At 43.1% G+C, this 27,539-nt stretch overlaps 1 protein-coding gene across 1 annotated transcript in view; it reads left to right on the forward strand.

Annotated features, from left to right (window-relative positions):
* Nucleotides 1–27,539, forward strand: part of LAMB4 (laminin subunit beta 4) — a 100,541-nt gene that overhangs the window by 72,224 nt on the left and 778 nt on the right. Inside the window, exons 25-32 of the mRNA XM_047832482.1 lie at nucleotides 3,303–3,463; nucleotides 6,435–6,640; nucleotides 7,251–7,412; nucleotides 11,919–12,063; nucleotides 15,314–15,521; nucleotides 18,571–18,709; nucleotides 21,723–21,896; nucleotides 23,443–23,596. Coding sequence (XP_047688438.1) covers nucleotides 3,303–3,463; nucleotides 6,435–6,640; nucleotides 7,251–7,412; nucleotides 11,919–12,063; nucleotides 15,314–15,521; nucleotides 18,571–18,709; nucleotides 21,723–21,896; nucleotides 23,443–23,596 — 1,349 coding nt within the window. The remainder of the gene's footprint in view (nucleotides 1–3,302; nucleotides 3,464–6,434; nucleotides 6,641–7,250; nucleotides 7,413–11,918; nucleotides 12,064–15,313; nucleotides 15,522–18,570; nucleotides 18,710–21,722; nucleotides 21,897–23,442; nucleotides 23,597–27,539) is intronic.

Raw genomic sequence — 27,539 nt, forward strand, 5'->3', positions numbered from 1 at the left:
AAAGCCCAAACCCACAGGGCTGAAAGATGCAAAATTGGCAATAGGGTAGTTTATAATACAAATATATTTTTTTCAGTCGTGCACATGGGAAGATTTGCTAAATCTTCCCAAATTCTTCAGTTGTTGAGAAACGCCTACATTAATGCAAAGTCCTGTAATAAGTATGACAATTTCCTCCAAATGCATAGTCATTTTTATTAGATGTCGTTGATTCCTTTTTTTCATTCGTCAAACATTTCCGGAAATTATGGGCCAGGGGTCAGCAAACCGCAGGCAAAATCCGACATATCCCCTAGGTGTGTAAATGAAGTTTCACTGGAACGCACCCGAGTCCATTTGTCGCCATATCCTCTGTGGCTGCTTTCCCAGGACCATGGCAGAGTAGAGTAGTTGTGACAGAGACTAATGGCCCCCGAGGCTTAAAATGTTTACTATCTGGACCTTTGCAGAAAAAAGTTTGCCAAGTGCTCTGGGCAAAACCGGGAGGCATTGGATATAGTTTCTGCCCTTTCCTGAGCATATAGTCTACTAAGAAACCAAAAGGATTGTGTTTATATAGCAAACTGTCCCCCGCCCCCCACAGAAGGTCCTGGATTGAGGAAGAGTTGAAGCTGAAGAGTTTTGTGTTATATAAAACACAGGTGGAAGTAAAAGGCCATTCATTATCACCAGGCACAAATCCCAGAAGTAGATGGTAATTGCTTTAAAAGTTAACACAGGGAAGAGGGCAGGCGCCTGGGTGGCTCCGTCTGTTAAGTATCCAGCTCAGGTCACGATCTCACCGATCTCACCATTTGTGGGATTGAGCTCCGCTCCACGTCCGGCTCTGTGCTGACAGTGTGGAACTTGCTCGGGGTTTGCAGGAGTTTTGCTCTCCCTCTCTCTCTGCCCCTCCCCCACTCACACACGCGCATGTGCATGTGTACTCTCTCTCTCAAAACAAAGTTGCAGAAGGAAGAAGATACAGTCCCCCCAGACAGTTCAGAGGAAGGGCCATGCAGCTAAGGGGCCCAGGGAAGTCACGTGGCCAGGTCAAGCTGGCAGGTGAGAACCGGCACATCCAGCGTCTTGTAAGGACTGTTGTCCCACGGGATTAGGGCCCTGGGTCCCCAGATCTCCCCACTTTTCAAGAGATGTCAGACATCCAGATTTTTATGGACATGTACCCACTTTAAAATATAGCCAGCTCACCCAACAGTGCTTTTAAAACGCACCGTATAGGGGCGCCTGGTTGGCTCAGTCGGTTAAGTGTCCGACTTCGGCTCAGGTCATGATCTCACAGTCCGTGAGTTCAAGCCCCGCGTTGGGCTCTGTGCTGACAGCTCAGAGCCTGGACCCTGTTTCAGATTCTGTGTCTCCCTCTCTATCTCTGCCCCTCCCCTGCTCATGCTCTGTCTCAAAAATAAATAAACATTAAATAATAATCATAATAAATAAAAAGTACCGTATAGGCCAAATAAATGTGTCTTGAGAATGCGCTTTGCCCACGGACCACCAGTTTGTGGTTATAGCAAATGGCAAACGAAGTGGAACTGAGAAAGCAGAATGAGCCAATCCACAGTGCACATGCTGAACAGAGACTACAAGAACCCCCCCCCCCACCCCCCAGTAGAGCAGAAGAGAGCAAGAGAAGCAGGAGTCCCAGGGCCAGGCCTGGAGTGATGAGGAAATCAGTGAGCATTGGGCCGCTTCTGCCAGAAACCAGCATGCCTGCCTCTCCTGCTCCACCTGCTGAGCTCCTATTCCTCGTTAGCAACCACCAAAACACCACCTCCTCCTGGACGCCTTCCGTGATTTCTTCAGAAAAAGACATACGTTTCCTTCTCCATCCTTCCACCTCTTTGTACTTCATTGGCCATTGCCTTGCCGAGGGACCCCCGACAGCAGAGGCCACCCTCTCCCAGCTGATGTTCTCCAGGCTGGGTTTAGTTCTACAGGAGAGGTCGGCTGGGCAAATTGCAAAGGAAGGGGGAGGGGAGGACAGGGAACCCAGGGCGTCATGGGTATAGATTCCATGACTGAAATCACTGCTGTGTGGCCGTGGACAAGTTTTTTAGCTTCTCCAACCTTCTGTTTCTTCATCAACAAAAAGGGGATACAGTCTCTATTTCAAGGTTTCTTGTGAGAATTACTCAGACAAGCCACTTAGCTCGATGTCTGATGCATTATAAGTGCTTCAAGAGTACTAATTATAATAGTAACTACATTGTATTGCACTGTTATTGTTGTTATTATTATTATTATTATTAGCCTGGTGAATTGTAGTCCTGACAGTTGGCCCCTGAAGGAAAAGTCTGTAAATTAGACGGGAGAGTTAGAGCAGAAAATGCTCGGAAACGTTAGCTAATGCTTGGCACTTCCACGGAGATAAATTAGCGCCGTGGATTCATATTGTAATTTTCCTCAACTGTGCTTTTCAAGATTTACACTGAATTTCCTGATCACGAGGGATGTATAGCAATTATTCACTTGAACCCACTGTGGGTGCTGAACCCAGTAATCGAAGTGGAACCAAGATGTGTGCTATTGAGAAGGAGGTGAGGAGAATGAATGTACCGAGGGTACTCACAACAAGGAAACCTCCTTGTCACTCATGGGAATTAAAAATTAAGACCTTTGGGTGGCTTAGTCAGTTAAGCATAGAGTCTTGATTTCAGCTCAGTCATGATCTCACAGTTCAGGAGTTTGAGCCCCACATCGGGCTCTGCACTGACAGCACAGAGTCTGCTTGGGATTCTCTCTCTCTGTCTCTCTCTCTCTCTCCCTCTCTCTCTCTCTGCACGCCTCCCTCAAAACAAATAAATAAATGTAAAAAAAAAAAAGTTGAGACCTTGTACGCAAGTGGTGCTAGAAGGAACCTGGCTGCAAGCAAGATTTATTCTAAAGAAAGAACTGGTTTTTACCGCAGGCTGGGTGAGGACTTCCGTGTTGAAAACTGAATGTAGATTGGATCTCATTGATTTAAATGAACCATGTCTGAATTCCTGTTTTTGAAAACCCAAAGCGAAGGGAGGCAGAAAGAGTATAAACAGTTGAAATTGAAAGATTCAAAGCCTTTGTTCTAGGAGACCTTGTATGCTGATCTTATTTTGAGTGAGTGCTGAAACAGTCCAGGCAGCTGAATTGGCAACAAAAGAGGTAAACCATAAACAGAGCTATAAGCTGTCAAACAACACATCAGGGAAGAGGGATGCATTCTAACGATGAGGCTACCTAATAATGAGGGCAATTTTTAGGTGTTTTTCGCTGATCTATCAAAAGTAACACGAGCTTTGCTACGTTTACTCTCATTTTGCCTCTAGGGAACAAATCATGCAGCTAAGTCTGCAACTGAAAGCAGTACATGAATTTCAAGATCTGAAAGAAACAATGGTAAGAGTGAAGAACGAGGCAGACCTCTTACTTGAAGATCTTCGGAAAGAAATTGATTTGCGCTCCCGGGCCCATACTGCAAACATCATGGGTAAGAGAGAAAATGCACATCGTTTATGGACAAAGGTTGATGGAATCCATAGTGCATTCCATTAGTGAATCACCCTGTGCTCATTGCCATAGTGTCTGAGCACTTTAGGACGTGAAAACACACCCATTAAAGGTATTATTTGCACATGAGTATTTTGACTTTGTAAACCTGGCAGAGCTTGGGTAGCATTTGCCGAAAATAATGAGTAGAGCTAGCAATGTGTGATACTCCATTTCCAGCAACCAGAAAGGCAAAGGCATATGAGGCCAAAAGGACTTCAGCGAACGTTTCTCGTAAGACCTTTGTAGAGATTTGGAGTCTTGTAATGTACTAAAAGCCCTTAATTCATCTTATGCTGTTAAAATGAACGGGAGCCACGCCAGAGCCAAGATTGACTTGGAGGCAAAATGGAACACAAAAGCAGAACTTGGATTAGTTCATGTCCTGATCTCTGATGAGATCCCCGTTTTATATCTAGAAACAGATAACTTGTCACTACCGGGAGAGGCAGCCCTGAACGTCCGCTCCCCTAACCCACCTAATGGAGAGGCAAAGAGAAAATGTGCACGAAGCAGGTCTCAAGGCAAAGTCGTCGGGAGCGTCTCCTTACCCTGCGTGCATGCTCCAGGTTTTCATCTGATCTCCACCTGAAAGAGAATCATGACCCTCATGGAAGGTCTAAATTTAGTGAAGTAACTAGGGATGGTGCTCAATAAACTCTCTAAAGAGTAAGGGATTTGGTCTGATTCCTATCTGGAAGAAGGTGCCCATTGAAAGGATTGAAAATGCATCAGTGGATTGCTGGGACACGTACACTCTGGTGAGGGTGGGGGGGAGGGCGTGCTTTGGGGGGGGGGGCGGAATTTCCCAACTCGGGAAAGCTGTTGTGGAAGGCAGGCAACTCGCGATCATCTCACCCTGTTGTAAAGCAAGCAGACCAAGCCCCAGCACCTCAAGCCTGAGCCCTGTGAGAGTTCCCAGCAGCTGCCCCCAGAGTGGAGGGGGTGCCAGCTTTAGAACTAGACCCTGATGTTCCAAAACCAATTTGTCCCTCCACAGACATCAGTGATGCCCAGAAAGCCTTGGCTCTTCCCTCAGAGTCAAAGGAACAAACCGTGAGACTCGGAGAAAGGACATTTCAACTGTCGCCATCCAGATTGCCACCTCAGAACCGTTGATGGCACGAAAGATCTGGACTGGCATCTAGGAATCCACACGCAGACAGAGAGACAGAGTGTAGATTAGGCTGTGAGGACAGTGCCCATCTCAGGGGAAACTGAAGCCTGCTCAGCCCCTCCCAGTGTCCCCCAGAGTCAGGGCTCTGTGCCTTGTGGTCACCTGCCCAGGACCCGGCCAGCGGAGCGGCCTCTGTCCGGAACATGCCAGATAAAGGCGGTCTGGACCTTTTTTCTACTGTGGACTCCTGGCAATTTTATGAAGCTTCTGGACCCTTCCCAGAATGTTTTGAAATGTAGTAAAATCACCCTGAGCTCTATTTCAGTACAATTTCAAAAAGAAAATGCCTCCGCGGTCACCGGAGCCAAATAGGAGAACACTGCCCCCAGGTTAATCCTCTCAAGCTCACAATCCAGCAGCAATTCCTGAAGCTTCCTCGGGACACCTGACCGTGTGCAGGGCAGTAGAGATGGGGCAGGGAGAAGGGCGAGTTCTTGCCCTGAGTTACTCCGGTCTAGTGGGGAGGACAGGCATGGAAGCAGCCCAAAACAGCGACAAGACTGTATTACAGCATCTTCAAGCCATGCTGGGAACAGAGCAGGAGGGAACAGAATTAATTCTCCCTGGGTTTACTGGGAAAGGCTCTGGGAAGTAGGCGACCTCTGACTTGGAGTTCACAAATGAAGATAAAGTTTGGCAGAGAAATAAAGGCAGAAAAGCATCTCAAGCAATAGGAAGGTGTGGTTGTCTCATGCCCAAATTATGGTTGTGTAGGGGGTCAAGATCAGGACCCTGCCCCTCAACGTTCCTAAAATAAAGAGTTATAATTTCAAGTCCTGCTACACTGTCATTTGCAGTAAAACGTACCATATCCGTTTCATGAATTTGTATTTTACGGTAAGTATGGAAAATACAGGGACGTGCTTAAGAACATAGTTTCTGGAATCAAACCACCTGGCTTCACATCCTGACGTTCTCGCTTACTGTCAGCGAGACCTCAGACAACTTACCTCATCAGAGCCTCATCTTCTCACTTGTAACATGGGGGAGTGGGGGGGAATCACACCAGTGCGACCTCACAGTGTTCTGTGAAGAGGAAGAAAGAACACTGACAGGAAGTGCAGGCACGTAGAAAGGACTCCGCCACGAGAGCCGTTGCCATCGTCCTCAACGTCAGGGGTCAAAGTGAAGTTTCGTTAGGAGACAGCCTCACCTGTTTGTTGACATATTGCTTGTGGCTGTTTCACTCTACAGTGGCAGAGGTGAAAAGTTGTGACAGACACACGGTGGCCAGCAAGGCTAAAACATTTATTCCCTGGCCCTTTCCGGGACAAATTCGGCAACTCCTGTTCCATATGGTTAGGTAAACCGGGTTGGTTTCTTATGTCAGGGTTAGGTACTAATTAATACATAGCTAATGCATTTGCGGAACACTTTACGGAGTGTTCTCGTATTATTTCACTTAATCCTCACGAATTACCATCAAACAAACACAATCTAAGCAGTTGACGGATTTGCTCCAGGACAGACTCAGACCGGTTAAAGGTAAAGCCAACACTCACACCCATGTCTGCAAGATCAACCTCAGTGCCGTGTACCTATTCTATGGATATCTGTTTCACTATCTCTTATCCTTCCCCATTGGGTGGAAATTCAAGGAAGAGGATGGCAAATTTTTGTATTGACCTTTGAGACCAAGCCCATGGTCAAACTGTGGAAGGACGGTCTTGATAACCAGCATATAATTGGATTTGTCTTTGCAAAATTTATCTGACCTCAATTTGCATTAATATAGATCCCTCAGAGACTATCAAGAAGCATTATCAGAGGTCATCATCTGCTGAAAAGAAAATTACTGAAACCACTTCTATCATAAAAAACTCTGAAAAAACCAGGAATGACTTACATAGCATGTTTGATACGCTAAGCTCAAAAGAAAATTTGTCATTGGGAAAATTAAAGCAGATTACAGTCCCGGATATCCAAATACTGGTTGAAAAGGTAAATATTCATGATGGTGTCGTAAAAGTGTTTGTAGTTTCTACTTGGTATACAGATCTCTTCAGTTGTATGTCCCCGTCTTACATTTTATTTTCTTATTTATGTTTTATAAGTGTGTAAATATAAATAACATATATAGGCTCTGTTCTATAAGATAGAAACAATATAAATACATTTATTTATATTTTACTTTTTATATCCTAGGTCAAAGTTTGAGAAAATTCAGAGTAAGACTGTGGCTTGATTTTAGTGTTTTATGTTTACTTATTTGCTATTTCCACAATGGTACAGATTATGATCATTTCCTCCTCCCACTCTACTATAAGTAAAAGGTAATTTTTATTTAAAAAAATGAAATTAGTGAGAAATGCTAGGTATTTGACTGTTTTCCCCCAAAACTCTCAGCATAAAAATGGCATTGATTGACACAATGCTGATAACAAAAGATTCAGATATTTAGGTACCTAGAAACATTTACTGGGTTGTATCCATGAACCACTGCTGAAGAAACACGTATGCATAGAGCAGTGCTTTGCCTCAGTGACCCAGTGGCATTAGAAAAAACTCTGCTAATATGTTGCTTTTCAACATAAATCATTTCTCCTGTGAGGTGTGTGGGGTACCAGGGGACATGCCGTGCGTGCTTCCGTCCTGTGGGGACCCCAGCTGCCGTGGCTCCCGGACCCTCTCCGGCCATGCCCTCCAGCAAGCTCAGGAAGCAGAGTCTGTGATTCATAATTTGAGCGACCAGGTTCAAGGTTGGAAGAATCAGGTAAATATGTCTTCTCTTGTTCTACTTGTAAAGCTGTAGCAGTCAAAAGAGAAAAGCAAACTGTTTGAAATTTTTAAAACTGCCATTTAAGGGAAAGGACAGCTTCTAAATATTAGGTGTTCATATGCTTGGAAAGATAGGATTAAAAAGACAGATGAGTGTGGATGTAAATGTACATTTAGAAGTACGTGTGAATATTGATGTATTTTCTATTATATATGTATTATCTGTACATGTGTAAATATATTTTTATGTATGTGTGTATATTGTGTGTGTGTGACAAAGAAGTATATGCTTGTAGTACATAGACCTGTGTGGAATTTTCTCTTTTATAGCAAATACTACGTAGAAATGTGAAGACTTCTAGCCTTAAAGTTTTGAAAACTATAGATCCCTCAAGGTAAAGAAAAAATTTTATAAATTCAAGGGTATATTTGAAATTCTACTAAATATGCAAATTTTAATGTTCGAAGTTCATTTGAAACACTTTTTAAAATATTTGTTTATTTGAGAGAGCACACAAGCAGGGGAGGGGCAGAGAGAGAAGAGAGAGAGTGAGTCCCAAGCTGGCTCCTTACTGTCAGCACAGAGCCCTATGTGGGACTCAGTCTCACAGTCCGCAAGATCATGACCTGAGCCAAGATCAAGAGTCTGACACTTAACCAACCGAGACACCCAGGCAGCCCTGGAATTTAATTTTAGAAAATATTTTACTTTATTTAAAAACTTTTTTTTTTTTAATTTTTTTTTTCAACGTTTATTTATTTTGGGGACAGAGAGAGACAGAGCATGAACGGGGGAGGGGCAGAGAGAGAGGGAGACACAGAATCGGAAACAGGCTCCAGGCTCTGAGCCATCAGCCCAGAGCCCGATGCGGGGCTCGAACTCACGGACCGTGAGATCGTGACCTGGCTGAAGTCGGACGCTTAACCGACTGCGCCACCCAGGCGCCCCTTAATGTTTACTTATTCTTGAGAGAGAGTGTGTGTGTGTGAGTGGGGGAGGGGCAGAGAGAGAGGGAGACAGAATCCAAAGCAGGCTCCAGGCTCTGAGCTGTCGGCACAGAGCCAAACGCGGGGCTCAAGCTCATGGACTGTGAGATTATGACTTGAGCCAAAGTCAGACGCTTAACCGACTGAGCCACCCAGGTGTCCCCAAAAATATTTAATAGGAATACACCCTTGGGCCTTGTACTCCTTCCCATGTTGAGAGATATGATGCAATCGTTTTAATATTTAAGTACCTGATAATTGAGTCTCTAATAATTTTAAATGTTCTCATTTATTTTTCCGGCCGTGTTGGTAAATGAGAGTAATATTTAATTGCTTAGTTTTCTTTAGGTTTCTTTTTGTGAATGCATTATGTTCATCTTGAAATGATGAATGCAATTTTAGGTATTCTGTGAGTACATTGGATTCATCTCGTAAACAAGATGACGATGTGTGGCCTCATTTGGTCCGTTTTTGACGATATACATAGAGTCTTTGATGAAGAGAAAAATCAAAGAGCTGAATTTTTTTTTACAATATAAGTTAAATATTATACCAGTTAGCATTCCTGTTTGTAAGCAACAGACACCAGCTCCTGAAAAACACAAAAAAGGAAGTGAACACAATTACTTCTGGGTCTCAGAATCGACAGAAGGACAGAGGAGCAAGCTTGAGAATGGACTGAGAGCCAAGGCTAAGATTGTGTGTGTGTGTGTGTGCGTGAGATGAGTGTGCATACACACACATACACGTGCGCTTGCACGTGCACACGCACACACACACACACACACACACACAGAACAACAGTCTCATTCTTTTTTTTTTTTTAAATTGAGACTTTATTTTTTTTTTAAGTTTTTTTTTTAATGTTTTTATTTATTTTTGAGACAGAGAGAGACAGAGCATGAGCAGGGGAGGGGCAGAGAGAGAGGGAGACACAGAATCTGAAAGCAGGCTCCAGGCTCTGAGCTGTCAGCACAGAGCCCGACGCGGGGCTCGAACTCACAGACTGTGAGATCATGACCTGAGCTGAAGCCGGACGCTTAACCGACCAAGCCACCCAGGCGCCCCAACAGTCTCATTCTTGAGCCTCACCTGGATGAACCTGAGCCCTAGCTGACCCTAAGCCCTTGCTCCACATGCTCCAGAATCCCAAGTTCTGGAACAAGCCTCCGATGAGCCAAGCTGGAGGATATCTCTGCACATCCTAAATGTTGAAAATTTGTATTTACATAGTCTAATTCTGCATTGCTATATAGTTTCCACTTATATGCTGTTCATCATTCTTTAACAAATGTTCACTGAGTACCTATTATGTGCGAGACATTTATCTAGGTGTTGGGAACACAGCAGTGAACTAACAAATACAAATCCTGGTGCTGCATCCTGGTGGTTAAAATAATCTTCAATTGTTTAATGTAATTATTACACCTTACTTAAATTATTACACCTTAATTAAACTATTACACCTTACTGCCCCTTCTCAAAAACACAGAAATCTCACCCCGTTTATATAAGCCCTGTGTTCAGCTTTTACTTTTAAAAGATAGCCCCTGAGGGCACCTGGGTGGCTCAGTCAGTTAAGTGTCCATCTTTGGCTCAGGTCGTGATCTCACAGTTCGTGGGTTCAAGCCTCGCATCAGGCTCTGTGCTGACAGCTCGGAGCCTGGATCTTGCTTTGGACTCTGTGTCTCCCTCTCTCTCTGCCACCCTCCCATTCGTGCCTGTCTCTCTCAAAAATAAATAAACATTAAAAAAATAATAATTAAAAAAAAGATAGCCCTTGAAGTGTGTTTTAGCAGAATCTGGCTTAATCAGCACATCCATGGAGAACTGAAAAGGATTGGGGCAGGGGTTTCGTGTTGATACAATGGTGTGCTATTTTCCTCTTGATTAGAAGGGGGAAGAGTGCCAGAAAAGATTGTGAGAGAATTCTCAGGAGTCAATTGTGACAGGAGATGGATTGCAGAGAGATGTTTTAAGAGTGAAGTAATTTAGCAGTCTCTTTCTTTCTGAAAACAGCATCGACTAATCCACACAAGATTCCATCTCGATACTTTGGTGTTTTCCCGTCCAGAGCATTTATTTCTGGAATTCTCGTTTTACTCCTATGCATTCTTTCTTACTGCTAACCATTTTATTTATTTATTTTTATTGAGATACAATTGACACATAACATTGTATTAGTTTTAGGTGTATGACATATGGTTTGATAGATGTATATATTGCAAAACGATTAACACAGTAACTCTGATTGACATCCAACACCTCACATAGTTACATTATTTTTCTCGTGATGGGAACTTTTAAGATCTCTCTTAGCAATAGCTGACCATTTCAAGGTTTTCAAAGTTCTAGAGAATTAAGGAATAGCTCTCCACAAAGTGAAGATACATATCTTTTTTAATCATGGAAATATTTCTTTTCTCTTTCATCATTTGCCAATGACTGCAATTAAATCCTTTTCCACAAAAATCCAACAGCTCAGATTAAGCTGGCTCCTTTTGTGGGGAAATAAAGGGAGATTTTTTTTTTCCTAATTGTGTTTGATCCTAATTAGCCCTACTTCTGTCACAATTAATTTATTCAGTACAGCTCAGCTTTCTGGTGATATTGTCCTATTGCCTTCTGTTGTTTTTTTTGTTTTGTTTTTGTTTTTTTTCCTCTTTCTCTAATTTGTTGGAATCTCAAGGAAAGCCCAGGACCTTTCTCAAATCACATAATTAAGAATTTGCACTTCTGGGGGGGCAAGCCTTTTAGACCTATCATTTCTCCACCAAGTGTACAAAGTGTTGGGGATTTTTCTTTGTAGCCTGCTCTGAGTTCAAACTCATTTATTAAAAGGAGGAATGCTTTCTTTTTAGCTTTTAAAGAAAGTACGTTATTTGAACTTGAGGAGTGTTGAGAAGAGTAACTATTTGAACTTACCTAAAAGAAAATGCTCAGTTTATTAAGCATAATGGCCACTGAAAGGAGTCCTAAGTGATTTGCTGATGATATAGAATGCAAAAAGTCTCATGAAAACAGCATTTGGGTTTTACATTTGTGTCAGACAAAGTCATTAGTACTAGGTCAATATTGTTTTCAAATAATAATGTTGCTCACTAGTAATGTTTTCAGAGAGAAATCACATTATTTTTTCTTTTTAAGATTTTATTTTGTAAGCAACCTCTACATCCAACCTGAGGCTTGAACTCACAACCCCAGGATCAAGGGCTGTGGGCTCTACCAACTGAGCCAGCCAGGCGCCACCAGATAAATTCACGTTATTAAGAAAACATGATAATGAAAACAAATAATATCACCTTTTATTTTTTTTTATTTTTTTTTCAATATATGAAATTTATTGTCAAATTGGTTTCCATAAAAGGAATCCTTTAAAATAAATCTTTTGTTTCATTATCTAGACTTCTATTTTGTTTTTAGTGAATTTCATTTGGGTCAGCTAAGTAATTAAACGTTACACAATGTGCGGAACTGTTGTATTTTTTCCCTTGTTGTTCTTTCCTTATTCCAGCTCAAAAATGTAAGCAAACTGGCAGAAGTCTCCAAAAGCAATGCCTTACAGCTGAGTGAGAAACTGAGGAATATGAAAAACCAAAGTGAATCTGAAGAAGAAAAAATGAGTCTTTTAATCAAACAACTGAAAAAGTTTTTGTCAGGTAATAAAATATATATATATATAATATATATGTATATATATATGTATATATATGTATATATGGGGACTAGTTTTTGGTTTCTTTTCCTTTTCCTTTTTTTTTTTAATTTAATGTACACTCAAACAGCACAACCAATTCCAAATTACATTTAGTGGGAATGAAATGCATAAGTCGGAAACATGATGTACTCCTTGATTTAAAATTTCTTAATGAAAATAATCCCAAAATAGTACCTCTGCACCAAAAACATATGGCTCTCTGTATAAGAGCAATTTAGTAATAAAAATGTTTTAAAAATCTAGTATTTAGTTAAAATTTCAAGCAACGAACTCGGTGTTTAAAGTTATATGTTTTGTTAAAGAAAAAAGTCTACTGTAATGATTCTATCAGATTCCCTAATGTTAGGAAAATCTGACATGATTTTCTCTGCTGACAGACCGTATTAGATCTGTTATGGACTATTTTCCAAGTTTCATAATGGTTCTCTGTGATTGACCAAAAGGAACTATTTGTGACTCATTATTATTATAATTATGATTTTTATCCCTCATTGTACCTTATTTGGGGAGAAGTGTATTTTGTTTTATTTTTTAGGAGATTATTTTAAACTATAGAGAATTATTAGTTGAAGATAAAAAATCGCATGGTACAACTGAAAATTGACCTAAAACCTCGCACTCTGCAAGTAATGCAGTTCGGATACAACTCTACACAGAATTAATCTTAAGAGGCTTTCTTCTCTATCACCATCTTCCAGATTCAATAATTTAATGCACCTCACGTGAATTAACTGACAACTGGGATGTCTGTTACAATCTTTGCAACCACTTTGTTCATCTGTTTAATATTTGTCAGAGACCCCTGTGGCCAATTATTTTTTCCATCTCAGTGTTTCTAGATATCGGATTAGCAGCTCTAGTCCTGATTTTCGAAATAAGAACAAAATTAGGCAGTACAAATAATCGATGAAAATAATCAAAATAATCCGTAAAAATAAATGGGGGTGCAGTGGTCCCCTGGATGATCTTTCAAAAACAAATTTGCTGTGAGTTAGCTAGATGGATTGCTATCGACCACACACAGATCCAGGAACTGGTGGGATTGAGGAATGCGTTAGCTGTTTCTACAGACACGGGTCAATCCAGGCACGAAAACCAAAACCTAACCGAACTGCAAGACCCATAGTGTGACAATGGTGCACTAATACACCTCTGGGCCCCAGTGATGGTTCTGAAGGCAAGTTCAACTGCCTTCCACCTCATTCCCTGGGTCATAGAGCCTACTTCCTTACCAGTGGTATTTCTCATCGCTGCTGACTACATTTCTAATTTTAAAAAAAAGTTTAATTACGCTAAGGAAATGAAAAACAAAACTGTGTCCAGATTATTACAACAAAAATTAGGCAAAGGGAGAAATCCTATTCCATGAAAGAAACTTCCCTGATCTGGGCCCCAAGACCCTTGGTCACTGGGAAGCAATACCCTTCACTCACCAATTTCTTCTCTCTTTTCCATAAAACCCAAATGAAAGTATTATTAAATTACATGGTGCCTACGCTATTTAGCTATTCTTGACCCTCTTAATATTTTCCTTGTGGTCTGAATTCCCTATTAATGAAGTCCCATATGAAAATTTTGAATTTATGCTCTCATGATAAATGCTAATAAATGTTTGATGACAGATATGCAGTTCAACGAAATGCACTTACTAGAACTTTTTTTTTATAGAAGGAAATACTATTTCTTACAAGAGCCAGCTCCCCGAGTACAGTACATTCTGTTTAAAGTATGATTTGAATGTATTCACCAAATTGTCGCTTTTTTTTTTTTCCAAAAGCATGACAGGAAATAAAACATTCCTTTTATATTAGACAAAACAGCTAAAGCAAAAATGATTGCCAAAAGGATATATACTCATATCATGTCACTCAAAAGCTAAAAGCTGTCTGTGGTGCCCACTGTCTCCAAAAGAAAGTCCACGTTCCTTAGCCTTACATTGAGAGGTTCCTGTGTCCTGCTCCCAGCCTTTGGGGACTTCCGGTCCCTCCCACCCCCATTTAGACTCTAGTCTCCTGCCAACAGTGATCTGATCATTGCTCCCAAGCTTTGGCTTTGGCGGTTCCCTCAATTTAGAATGCTCTGACCCCTGCCTTCACCCCACATTTCCCCGGGTATAATCTCGCTGTCCTCCAGGCTCAGTTTATGTGCCTTTTCAAGGTTCTTCCTGAAATATTTTTCCCTCCCCCTGGGCCGCATATCATTTCATCTTATATTTATTGTTTCTGTTCGTATGTGATCGGTATATGTATGGAACGGCTTAGATTCCCCCACTTGATGGTAAACCCCTTGAGGATGAGAGCTCCAACTCCCAATGTGGGATGTAGCATTCTGCCTCAGTAAGGAGCCACAGAGTCACAAAGAGCTGTCACCCCGAACCCTAATGGCCGATCTTCTGCTGCAGTTCTCAGGGAAGACCAATTTTATTGTCCTGAAAAGCAGGGCATGGGTGCATGTAACAGTTTCTTTATAATATGTTATTCATCCGGTACTTTCCCCTGTACTGTCACATCGTCTTCTCAAAATAGGACTTTGGTGGTGTCCAGTTATAGAGATGGGCAACCATTGTGTGCCTTTTTAAGGTCATGGAGAATTAGAATCGGGTTTTGTTGAGTGCAAACCTGGTGCTTCCCCGATACCTCATTCACTGTATTTGAATCTTCTCTTTTTAAGTTTATTTATTTTTGAGGGAGTGTGAGCAGGGGAGGGGCAGAGAGAGAGGGGAACAGAGGATCCAAAGTGGGCTCTGTGCTGACAGCAGACAGCCTGATGCGGGGCTCAAACTCACAAACCATGAGATCATGACTTGAGCCATAGTTGGATGCGTAGCCAACTGACCCACCGAGGCACCCCCACTGTATCTGAATCTTAATGACAGGCATCTGAACATTTTAATTGCTTTTGAATCGGTGCTTAAATAGTTCTTGGGAGGATGTTTTGCGGAACGTACACAATATTCCAAGTCTGTAGTTTTTCATTTTTCCAACAATCATTTGTGCAGTGTGTATTCAGAGAGAAGGGGAAACTGAGGATGAAGAAGAATCCATGGGGACAGAGGCACTCTAATCCCTCTATTCTAGGGACACATAATCAAGTGCAAGTACATTTGACTTAGAGTTCGTTGTGCTTGTATTTATAAGATTCAGTGTTGAATAAGGAGACACAATGACCTAAAACCCACCTTCTTATTTAAGAGGAAAATGTGCCTCCGGAGGACATAGAGAAGGTTGCAAATCGTGTACTTGACATCCATCTACCAATGGCATCACAAAATCTAACCCGTGAACTTGACAAGATACGAAAACTGACGCAGCACTGTGAGGACAACGGAACAGATGCGGGCAGGCTAAATAAAGCGGCAGACGAAGCCCGAAAGGTTTTGGTGAAAGCAAAAGGAGCTGAGTAAGTACAACATTAATAATCCCATTCCTGCTCTCACAGGCCATCTGCTAAAAGACCATCTGCAAAATATTTGCGTGAGGAGTTACTTAACGTCCAAATGAAATTACCCTCCAGGAGTTCAATGCCCACAGTGAGGGCTAAGCCCTTTGCAGGTGTCTCAGGAAGCTGGGCAATTGGGAGGCAATGGGCGAGCATACATATTTTCCATTTGCCTTCCATAGAGTCAGAATGCCCTTCCAGTGATCTGGTACCTCTTCATGCCAATAAACGTCACAGACTAGTTATATGCCAGTTTCTTAACAAGTGGTGGGAATATCGGTGTATTTTCCCTTTCTTGTTTACCTATGTCTGGGACTTTCTAAATTTACCATAATAGACAGTACCTTGAAGATCTAACTTTTTAAAAAAAAATACCACACTAAAAAGATATGGTGGCGAGGGATAGAAGAAAGGAACACTAGTGCCCAGGAGTAACACAGGAGTAAAATTAGAGAGAGAGGGCGCAGAATCAATTAACTCTTGCTTCCCCTTGTCCTTGTTGACTTCGCCAAGTGAAAAGGAAAAGACCTCTTGATGTTTTTATGAGCGTGGGGCGCTGTGGGTCAGAGTCACGGAGTCACTTGGACAGTGGCGACATCATCAGTATCCACCACCATTTTTGGGTGCCCCGAGGTTGAGCCCTGAGCTGCCTTCACTGTCTCCACACCCACTTGTGTAAATGAAGTGTACCAGACTCAGGTGTAAGCCCAGCCCCTTCCAGGGTTAATATTTAAAACTAGGAAGATTAACTAACTGCGGTATAATCACTTGGCTATTAAAAATGATGCTGAGAAAGATTCTTGATAACATGCAGAGATGCTTGGAGTATAATGCTAATGCTTTTAAGAAGATAAGAGCTTATACACTGAAGAGGACCTCCATCATGAAAGGAAAAAAAATGGGGCGCCTGGGTGGCGCAGTCGGTTAAGCGTCCGACTTCAGCCAGGTCACGATCTCGCGGTCCGCGAGTTCGAGCCCCGCGTCAGGCTCTGGGCTGATGGCTCGGAGCCTGGAGCCTGTTTCCGATTCTGTGTCTCCCTCTCTCTCTGCCCCTCCCCTGTTCATTCTCTGTCTCTCTCTGTCCCAAAAATAAATAAAAACGTTGAAAAAAAATTTAAAAAAAAAGGGGGGGGAAAATATGTAGGATAAAAATACTGGACTACACTGCTATCTTAAAAGGTGGTAGGATTAGTGGTAAATTTTTCCCTTCCTGATATAATTTTTTCTTTGTTTTGTGTTTCTACCTCCTCCTCCTCCTCCACCCTCCTCCCCTCTCTCCTCCCCCTCTCTCCCTTCTCCCCTCTCTCCTCCCCTCTTTCTCCCTCCACCCCTCCCTCCTCTCCTCCTCTCCTCCTCCTCCTCCTTCTTATTCTTCCTCCTTCTTCTTTCTTCTTCTTCTTCTTCTTCTTCTTCTTCTTCTTCTTCTTCTAGTTTTTCATATTTTCTAAATTTAATAAGCAGTTACATTGAAAACCTAAAGGAAAAAGAGGGGCGCCTTGGTGGCTCAGTCAGTTGAGCATCCGACTCTTGATTTCGGCTCAGGTCATGATCCCAGGGTCATGGTCTCAAGTCCCATGTTGGGCTCTGCACTGAGTGTGAAGCCTGCTTAAGATTCAATCTCTCTCTCTCTCTCTCCCCTCCCCCCCACATGTGTGCACGCTCTGTTTCTCTCTCTAAAATCTGAAGGAAAAAGAATATAATAAAAATATATGGTGGTCGGGGAGTGTTAGGAGAACGTTCCTGAGCCCCTCCTGTAACTGTAGAGAAAGAAGTTATAGAAAGGGAAATCTACATATTGTATGGCTCAACCAAAGGACATTCTGGAAAAGGCAAAAACTGTGGAGACAGTGAAAAAGATGAGTAGTTGCCAGGGGTTGAGGGGAGGAATGAAAAAAAAAAGGTGGAGCAGAGAGAAATTTTAGGACAGTAAAAATATGCCGTCCGACACTATAATGATGAATACATGGCATTGTACGTTTGTCCAAACTCACAGAATGGACACCACCAGGAGTGAGCCCCAATGTAAACTATGGACTTCAGTGTCTATGATGTGTCCATGCAGGTTCATCAATGCTAACAAATGTACCAGCCTGGCAGGGATGTTGATAACTGGGGAGGCTGTGCCCGTGGGGGGGGGGGGGGAGAGGGGCAGGGGGCATAAGGGACCTCTCTGGACCTTCTGCTTAATTTTGCTGTGAACCCAACACTGTTTTCAAAAAATAGCCTTTTTTTAAAAAGTGAGTGAGAGATTCCACTAGGAGAGGTGGGGTTGCATGGGGAAGGCGGATGTTTTGCAAGTCAGTTTTTCTTGCTGTTCCACACGCACTTGTGATTCTGCCTCTGCAAAGGTCTATCTGATATTCCACTCGCTTGGTACATTCTTCCCAAGGTGGTTCTGAGCCCACAGATCTAAGTATCTGCTGACTGTTGACTAGAGGTGAGCTTATTTCTATAAAACAGACTATCACTTGGAATGCTTGTGATTTTAACCTCTGACTGGGCCCCTGGAAGCTAGGATGTCAGTGAAGCTTAAATAAACCTGAATAAACACAGCCTGAAAACGTAGGGCTTTTAGTTCTCTTTGCTGTCTGTGGAGTCTCTTGACTATCCCACCCCCACTCCGGTGAGGATTTAGAGAGTAGTGCTTAAGTTTGACAAACCAGGGAACTGGAATTGGCTGAGGAGAGTTATTTTGTTCAAAGCTGGGCAGTGAGAGTCCTCAAGCCTCTCTGGTTATGACAGATCGAGAAGGAACAAGGCCTGTGTCATTGATTTCCATATCTGCCGAAATCCATATCTATTTGATATGTGTATATGTGCATTCTTATTGGCATGTAATACCTATTTCTCAAAATAAAGATTTCCGCACTTTGCCTTGCTTAAGAGTAATTTAAATTTACTTTATAAATAATTCAGCCAAGTTTTTCCGTTGAGTCCAATGAACTCCCAAGGTGAAATAAATGAATAATTGTATATTTATCTAATCTGACACATTAATATCTTACCTTAGAAAAGCAGCAAATGTTCTATTAAATCTTGACAAAACGCTGAATAGATTGCAACAAGTTCAAACCACCCAAGGACGGATAAATTCTGCCATCACACAGCTGACTGCAGAGATAACAAAAATTAAAAAGAACACCGTGCAGGTATTTCTGTACCCTCTTTGAAACTAACCTGAAAAAAATTTTGAATGTGGACACAGCATGGTTTTTTTGTGTGCCAATGTGATGCTTGCCTAACCCATCTGATGGGATGATTTTAGGATAAAATAAAATGATGGTGGCTTTATGCATTTAATTGATGTTCTTTTTTTTTTTTAATGTTTTATTTTCGAGGGAGAGAGAGCGTGAGCTGGGGAGGGACAGAAAGAGAAGGACAGAGGATCTGACATGGGCTCTGTGCTGAGAGTAGAGAGCCCAGTGCAGGGCTTGAACTCACAAACCGTGAGATCATGACCTGAGCCGAAGTCAGATGCTCAACCCGACTGAGCCACCCAGGCGCCCCAATGTTCTATGGAGCTCTCACAGTATCACTTCATTCATTCTTGACCCCTCCCGGGGGAAGAAGCAGGTGCTACTGTCTGCTTATAAATGAGGAAACTGAGACTTAGGGAGGTTAAGTGACCTGCCTAAGGTCACACAGCTTATTAAAGGTAGATTTGAGGCCGGAGTTTAATCCCTTCTGATTCCAGGGAAAGCCATAGACTTGCGAAAGCTCATGAGGCAAAGAAATAAAGCTGATTGTTGCCAGGGTTTTGTAACTGCCAGGTTTTGCATGAGAGCTCATCAGACTATCCTAAGACTGAAAGAATATCTTACCCTAAAGAAAGCGTCCCGTCCAGAGCACGGGACAGGGTGCAAAGCCATGGTTTAACCTACAGAATGGATCCGGGAGAGGAACCTAGCAGTTGGAGGGCAGGACAGGACCTAGTCCCAAAATGTGTGAAGTGTCTTCCTCCAAGTCTCCACTCTCCAGTCTATTCCCTTCTCCATAGAATGCTGGTTCTTCGGTCTCTGTTCTGCAACCGGCTTTTATAGGTAAATACACGCAATTTGAAAAGAAAAGCAGAAACAGACAGAACAGGAAGCAGTGCACCAGGAAGTAAAAGGGTTGGATATGAATCGGTTGCAAATACTGGGCAGCAGAGAAACCAAAGAAGGCCTCCAGGATTTCCCCTTCGAGGCATATACTCTAGAACAGGGGATGGCGAAATAGAGCCCACGGGCCAAATGGGCTCACTGACTGTTGTTGTTTTTGTTTTGTTTTTTAATCCCAAATCATGAAGTCTTAGTGGAATACAGCCACACACTGTCGGTGGCTGCTTTTGTGCTACAGTGGCACAGAGTTGCATAGTTGTAATAAAGACTTTATGAACGACAGACCACACAACATTTACTATCTGGTCCTTTACGGAAACAGTCCGTAGACTTGTACTCTAGAAAAATTTCCTCGTGTGTCCAAGGGCACAACAAGGGACTTCTATTTCTACAAATATGGTGCACCCGGGACCCCAAGGAGCCCTCCTAGTAGAAAAATACCCAAAATGTTGCATAGGATTTTTTTTTTAATTTTAATACACAGCTGAATTAGTAAGAAATGGATGAACTCTTCAGAGGCCAACAGTGACAGGGAAGTCTGACGCCAGAGAGGTAATAAAGCATGAACCTGACAGCGGGCAGAGTGTATCTGCCAACCCCTGGTGCATGAGAGCTGTTGGTTTTAATGCTCACCAGGCAGAAGAGACAGAAAACAAAGCCCATTCAAGGAGAGAATAAGACCCCAAATGGAAAGGCAAAATTCTCAGTGAAATGTTAAACCCCTCCCCCCCAACACACACACACACACACCCTAGGAGGGCAGCCCCAGTAAGACACTGGGGCTGTAGGGAAGGAAAGTCTTGACTAAGAATTTCTACCCCCAAGCTGGCTTTCACAGGAATTTGAGGGTCAGATTCACACTACCTGTGTGGCTCCCCACAACCCAAGCTGAAAATGTCCCTTAAGGTGGTCCTGGGCTGCCCTCAGATGCCTGGCAGAGACAAACAAGGGAATTTACCTTAAAACCAAGACTCAAAAAAATTCTCCCCAAACACATAAAAGAACCAATTGCCTGCCTCAAGCAAGAGTCATCAGAAATAGTAAACAACAGAATCAGAACACAAGAGACTGGGGATATACCATCATTGGATACAGAATACAAAATCATAATGTTTATTATGCTTGAGAAAATCAAAGAAGGCATGAAAGGACGACCAAAGAATGAGATACAAGAGATAACAGGGGCGTCTGGGCGGCTCAGTCGGTTGAGCATCCAACTCTTAATTTTTCATTTCGGCTTAGGTCATGATCCCAGGGTCGTGGGATTGAGCCCTGGGCTGAGCATGAAGCCTGCGTAAGACTCTCTCTCTTCCCCTCTCCCCGACTCACACTCTCTCACTCTAAAAAAATAAATAAATAAAAAGGATATAACAGATGACCAGTCAGATTTGACTTCTATATATGACAAATGTAGTCACGGAAATAAGAAACAAGTATAAGATGTTCATTATTGTTTGTAAGGGGGAAAAAAATTAGAAGCCACCTGCAATAAATAACCGGAGAATAGGAATATCAATTGTACATCCGAACAATGGAATGCTTTAAATTGCTAAAACGGAGTAAACAAGAGCTATGCAAACTGGCCAAGATGAAGTATACAGGCATAACTTTGAATTAAAAATTTAAGGTGCAGAAAGAGAGAGTATCATTTATTTGCATACAGTTAAAAAAAAGAAATACCGCAGGTGTTAAAAATATGACTTTGTAATAGTAAAAAAGCATGTAGAAATACACGGGGTGACGCATGTTAGATTCAGGAGAGTGGTTCCCTTTAGGGGGACAGAAGGGATGGGATGAGGGTCTTCACTCACTGGCAAGCGCTTTATTCTTAAACGGGCTGGAAAGTGCGTAGATACGGGTCATATTTGCTTTCACGCCCGCACGTATGTCTAGGAATATTTTATTACAACTTTGTTTTGGGTGGAACTGAAAAACTGAAGGAATGATTTACTTTCCCTTCACACCTAGCTTATTTTCTGAAGGGCATAATTCGATCATTTGTTTTTGTGTGGTTTGTTACACGAAGAGACTTTCTCCTTTCTGGTCTTTCAATCGACAACAGGCTGAAAAGGAAGCCAAGGACACCGAGAACAAGCTGGACTCAGCAAAGCAGCAGTCGGTGCTGGAAGCTGGACTCTCCCAGCTGCGGACCACGTTGCAAAGGAACAGGGGGCGAGTGGCCCGCGTGAGAGCTCAGGCTGCATCGGCCCAACGCCAAGCTGGGGGCCTTGAACAGGTCAGTAGCCCCACCAGTGCCACGAAGAGCAGACAGTGCTTCTTTGAAGGATAATCCTTTAACCCCACCTCATGGTGCCATTTGTCAGCAGTTCCGTTAGTGCTGGACCCTGCTCAGTGGTGTGTGTTAGTCGGGATTCCCATGGGCATGAAGGCTCTTCTGTAACGGAGGGCTGTCTCCGGGGAAGACAAACGTCCTTTGACCATCCTAGGAGTGTTTCCTCCCCCCCATCTACTCCTCCTAGTACTTCTAGTGGTTTCCTGGTCTATTTTTCCCCCCCTTCCAAACATTCACAGTCTGTGCCGTGGGTCTATCTTGGGCGTATTTACCCTTTACTCTAGATAAATCACATAACCTATAATGAAAACAAGTGAAAGTCACCTGCCAAAGAGAATAGATCATGTTACAAAAGTCAGAGTGAGTTAATTAAACAGTTGTGGAAAATACCCTACTAATCTAGTTTGCTGAAAGAAACTATCAACTCATTTTCTTAGCAGGATATCTCTGGTCGGCTGCATTAATAGAGTAGCTTACACAAAGGAAAGATGTTCAAGTGTTTTTACAATTAGTCGGTTCTCTTGCTTTTAATTTCTTTTTTTTTTAATTTTTTTTCAACGTTTATTTATTTTTGGGGGGACAGAGAGAGACAGAGCATGAACGGAGGAGGGGCAGAGAGAGAGGGAGACACAGAATCAGAAACAGGCTCCAGGCTCTGAGCCACCAGCCCAGAGCCTGACGTGGGGCTCGAACTCACGGACCGCGAGATCGTGACCTGGCTGAAGTCGGACGCTTAACCGACTGCACCACCCAGGCACCCCTCTTGCTTTTAATTTCTAATGGGCAAGGTCATTCCCTCCCCCCCCCGCCCCACCCCCCACTTGGGACTTGAGCACACTTTCTATGAACAGAAGTGGAGAAAGGTACTTCCTGCCCACCCCCTCCCCATCTCCATAGCCCCTTCCTGGCCTTCTCTCATCTATTTAACATTCTAGACTGTCAGCCACGCGGGCTGACCCCAGAGATGTCCATTCTAACACTGAGGGAGCTCTGGACACTAACACATATATACTTCGCTTCCTGCCTCATTTCTCTCTTACGTATTTGCCAGCCAAATAACGTATCGTTGCTACTAAATCTTTGCCACTCACTCTGCCCTTCATGCTGTACAGGCAGCTGTCTGATCCAGCTGAACCAAAGATTTGTCAAAGGCAGGATTCCGTCAGTTCTGTCCTCTGTATCTCCCACCTTAACTAGTTTAGCACGAACAATCGGTGCTTCCTAAATCATTGCCTTAACATGGAATTAACATTGCTATTTTGTAACCAAGCAGTTTTATGTTTGATTAGCTAAAGCTGAGGATTTTTTTCAGTCTAAAAAAAAAAACATTGCAAATAAAAGCCCTGTTGGAAATATCAGGGTGACTCCAGCATATTGATCAGATCATGGTTTCCGCTTGCACCTTTTGTGAACGGTATCAGGCAAATATCACACCCGTATACACGCTTTATAAATATTTTCTGGTGATGGGAGCGTTTCTCTGTTATAGGAGTTTGCAGAGCTAAACAACCAATATGCTGTTCTTCAGCATAAGACAAGTGCTACAGGACTGACAAAGGTAACATTAGATAAAGTGGAACAGCTAAAAGAGGCGGCAGAAAAACTGGCCACAGATACAGAAGACAAGATAAGAAGAATAGCAGGTATTTCTTCCTTTTTTGTAGCTTTCTGGAGGTCTAAGTGGCAGGTGAAATTGTCTATATTTAAAGTGTACACTGTGACAATTTGATGGGCATATATGTTGTAAAATGATCACCACAATTACGTTAATCAACAGCAGCCCGCATACTTTTTATGGTAAGAATGTTTCACATCTACTCATATATGCAATAGAATATTGTTAAGTAAACAGCGCCGCACTGAACATGCGATCCCCAGACATTTTCATCTTAAAACTGAACCCTTTTACCAAGCTCTCCCCATTTCCCCCACCCACCAGACCCTGGCAGCCACCATTCTCTCTGCTTCTAGGAGTTCAACTTTTTTTTTTTTTTTTTTTGGATTCCGCATGAATCTATGAGTGAGATCATATAGTATTTGTCTTTCTCTCTCCAGCTTATTTTCACTTAGCATAATGTCCTCCGGGTTCATCTATGTTGTTGCAAATGGCAGAATTTCCTCCTTTTTTTATGGCTGAATTACACACACACACACACACACACACACACACACACACATTTTCTTCATTCATTGATGGACACTCAGGTTGTTCCCATATCTTATTTATTGTGAATAATGCTGCAGTGAACATGGGAATGCAGATATCCTCTTTGAGATATGGATTTCATTTCCTTCAGAGAGATACCGAGAAAGGGGATTGGTGGATTATATGGGAGTTCTATCTATTCTATCACATGCTCCACCAATGTGACAATAACAGAGTGCCACACTTCCCTTGTAGAATGTATACCAATTGATCATGACACAGTTCAACCACATATGAGTCCACTGAGGAAAGGAAGGAGGAATTGGGTCAGTGCCTTGGGGACCGCAGTGTAACAAGCCACTTGCATGGTTTTACTTCAAAGGGTATCATCGAGCCTCCATTTCTGTGTTCATCAGAACAAACTGGCATGGCCTTTGGTCAACCTGAAATGCCCTTTTCCGAACCCACTGTTTCTCAACCCAGGGTGATTTTATCTCCTTCCCTGGGGACAAAAACATCTGAAAACATTTCTGTTTGTCACACCTAGGGGGTACCACCGGCATCTAGTGGATGGGGGCTGGGGGCACAGGTAAACATTCCATGATGCACAGGACGGCCCCAAAGTGAACAATTATTTTACCCAGAGAATCAGTAGTGTGGATGTTGAGAAACTTGAAACACCCCGTCCTAACCTATGCTTCCTGTTTTCTCCTCTCATGCAAATAACTGTTTTGGAGTCCATATGATCTAGACCCCAAGGCACTGGTCATCCTACAGAGATCTGTAGGCAGCATCTGTAGTCCAGACAAGGATTTTGATCAAAAATGGACATTTAGATGCGCACAAAGTGTAGTAAATATAGAATGCATACAGTCAGAAAGTTCATCAGAATCTTCTTCCCCCACAACTTGTACTCATGGTTTTTCTAGGCAGTCATCATGCCCTTAACTGCTTCTAAATCATCAAGAAATACCAAATGATGAGTGGTCTAGTTTCACTTTTGGTTGTATTTGTATTGTCTCCAAAACTTTAAAGTGAATCATATTCATTTGGAATGTAAATAACTCTCAAAATATTCAAACAACCGAGACTCCTCCTGTATAATGCTTCTTTGTTATAAAATGAGTCTTTGGCCTTAGAATCACTTATATTCCCACTATGACAGGGAAAAAAATGAGAACACACCATTGGTGTGGGCCAAAGTCAGGAAAAATACATCCCACCCTGTTACCATTCATTATCTCTGGGGAGGGGGAGAGTAAAGAGGAAAATGCAACTTTTTCTATTAATGTAATTGTTTATATCATTTACATCTTTTACGTTTATGTAATTTACACAGTTTTCACTTTCCATATTTTCCTAATAATTTTGAGAAGAAATTAACTAGGAAAGAGTCAAAAAGACAGAGCGGTTTTTATTGTGCCCTCCATAAGCAATACCATGAAAATCAGTTGCTGTTATTCACACAACTTGGTCCTTCCTGTAGGAGCAAAAACGTGGGGAGAACATTTTCTGTCTTGTGTTTTATGTTGAGGCCCAAACTGTTTCCACGTATTCCCATAGCCTCAAACTCTCAACAGTTTTTGAAATTCGCTTGGAAGAGAAGTTAGGGGCCTTCTAAGAGAAGTCTAAAATAACACACTCCACTTTCTTGGCTCTGTTTTGAGAGCTGTTCTGACAGCTCAACAAGGTAGGAAAAGAAGACATTGGTTTGGCCACCTTCCTGATTCTGCCACTCGAGAAGGGTCTGAACCCCAACAGCTGTGCTCTGGTCGTACCTGTTAGGAAGAAGTGCCCATGGACCCCAGAAGGGAGCCCTTATTTACGTTGGCAGGGTCAAGGTTGAGTGAGAATGGACCCCAGTCCACAGCCAGGGTCCCTCTATAGTCCTTTGTGTCATTCAGGGTCCCAGCGAGAAATAGGAAGCACACCTGGATAGAATTCTGGGTCATATATATATATAGTTTTTAAATGTTTATTTATTTCTGAGAGAGAGAGAGAGACAGAGCATGAGTGGGGGAAGGGCAGAGAGGGAGACACAGAATCTGAAGCAGGCTCCAGGCTCTGTCTGAGCTGTCAGCACAGAGCCCAACACGGGGCTCAAAGTCACGAACTGCAAGACCATGACCTGAGCTGAAATCGGATGCTTAACTGACTGAGCCACCCAGATGGCCCCTGGATCGCATACTTATAAACAGAGTGGGCTCTGTTATCTATTTGTTGTGTAACAAAGCACTCCCAAATGTAAGGGCTTAACACAGCAGCCGTGCATTGTTTTTCTGTGGCTTTCTGGGTGGCCGTTCTGTGGGTCTGTCCTGAGTTCTTCAAGCAGGTGCTCTCAGCTCCTGGGTCAGCTGGCTGGTCTGCCCGGGGCCGGGCTTGACTGAGATGCTGGACCGTTTTCTCCAGGGTCTTTTATCCCAGGCTGCCTTACGGCTGCTTGTATTGAATTCCATGAGAATGAGCACAGAAACTGCAAGGCCCCTGTGGTCCTGTACGTTTCTTTCCCTTCATACTGGTCAAAACAACATGCAGTGCTGGACCTGGTTTGAGCGGGGAGGGCAGATAGCCTCTGCTTCTTGATAGGAGGAACTCTAAAAACCACCCAGGAATTCAGAGAATCTGCTAAGGGTGTGGAGGTACCTGGTGACGGGCGGCAATGAGAAGCCATCAGTGTCCCTGGGCCTGAAGGGGCAGGGGAAGCAGGAGGGCCAGAGCCCTGAAGGAGCTCTATGAAGGCTGGAGCCAGAGGCGGGGGGGGCGGGGGGGGGGCACCTTTGCAGGCTGGGCGGACAGATGCATAAACTGCCAGAAGCCTGCTTCTCCACGGGGACCGTCTGTTCGCCCGCCCCCTCCCCCTCCCATCACTTCCCAGAACTGTCCAGGGCCAAGTGTGAATGAGACCCAGAGATCAAGGGAGCCGGATGATGTCACCCACTGAGGCCAGCTTTCCAGGACAGAGCAGGACGGAGAATGGATGTGGTCAGGCAAACGAGGAGTAACCCGCATAGCCTCACTCACTTATGTGGCGGAAACACAGGGGGCTTTTCTCCTTTTAGAACAAATCCCCTTCCAGTGCTGGATCTCCTTTTCATTCCCAAGTGACCTGTATTTAAGTTTCTAGAGACGGAATGCTCGCCACCTTCCATAACAGCTCTTTCTTTGAACAGCTGCGACTGCTAGAAAGTTCTTTATAAATCAGACAAAATCTTCCTTCCTGGAACTTTCACCTGCTGGTTTCATTCTGTTTCCTCAGGATGACAAAAAACACCCACATTTCAGATGTCTTCAGCACTCCGGCTCCTTCCTGTAGACACACGCTCCAGGCTAGTGTGACAATTCCCCCAAGCCACCCGATCACCCAGGTGTGATCTGTCCAGGTGAAGCAGGACATTTATTTTCCTTCTTTAAGAAGTTCCTCATCAGGGGCGCCTGGGTGG

This window comes from Prionailurus viverrinus, chromosome A2 (genome assembly GCF_022837055.1).
Source record: "Prionailurus viverrinus isolate Anna chromosome A2, UM_Priviv_1.0, whole genome shotgun sequence".
In the NCBI taxonomy this organism is placed as follows: Eukaryota; Metazoa; Chordata; class Mammalia; order Carnivora; family Felidae; genus Prionailurus; species Prionailurus viverrinus.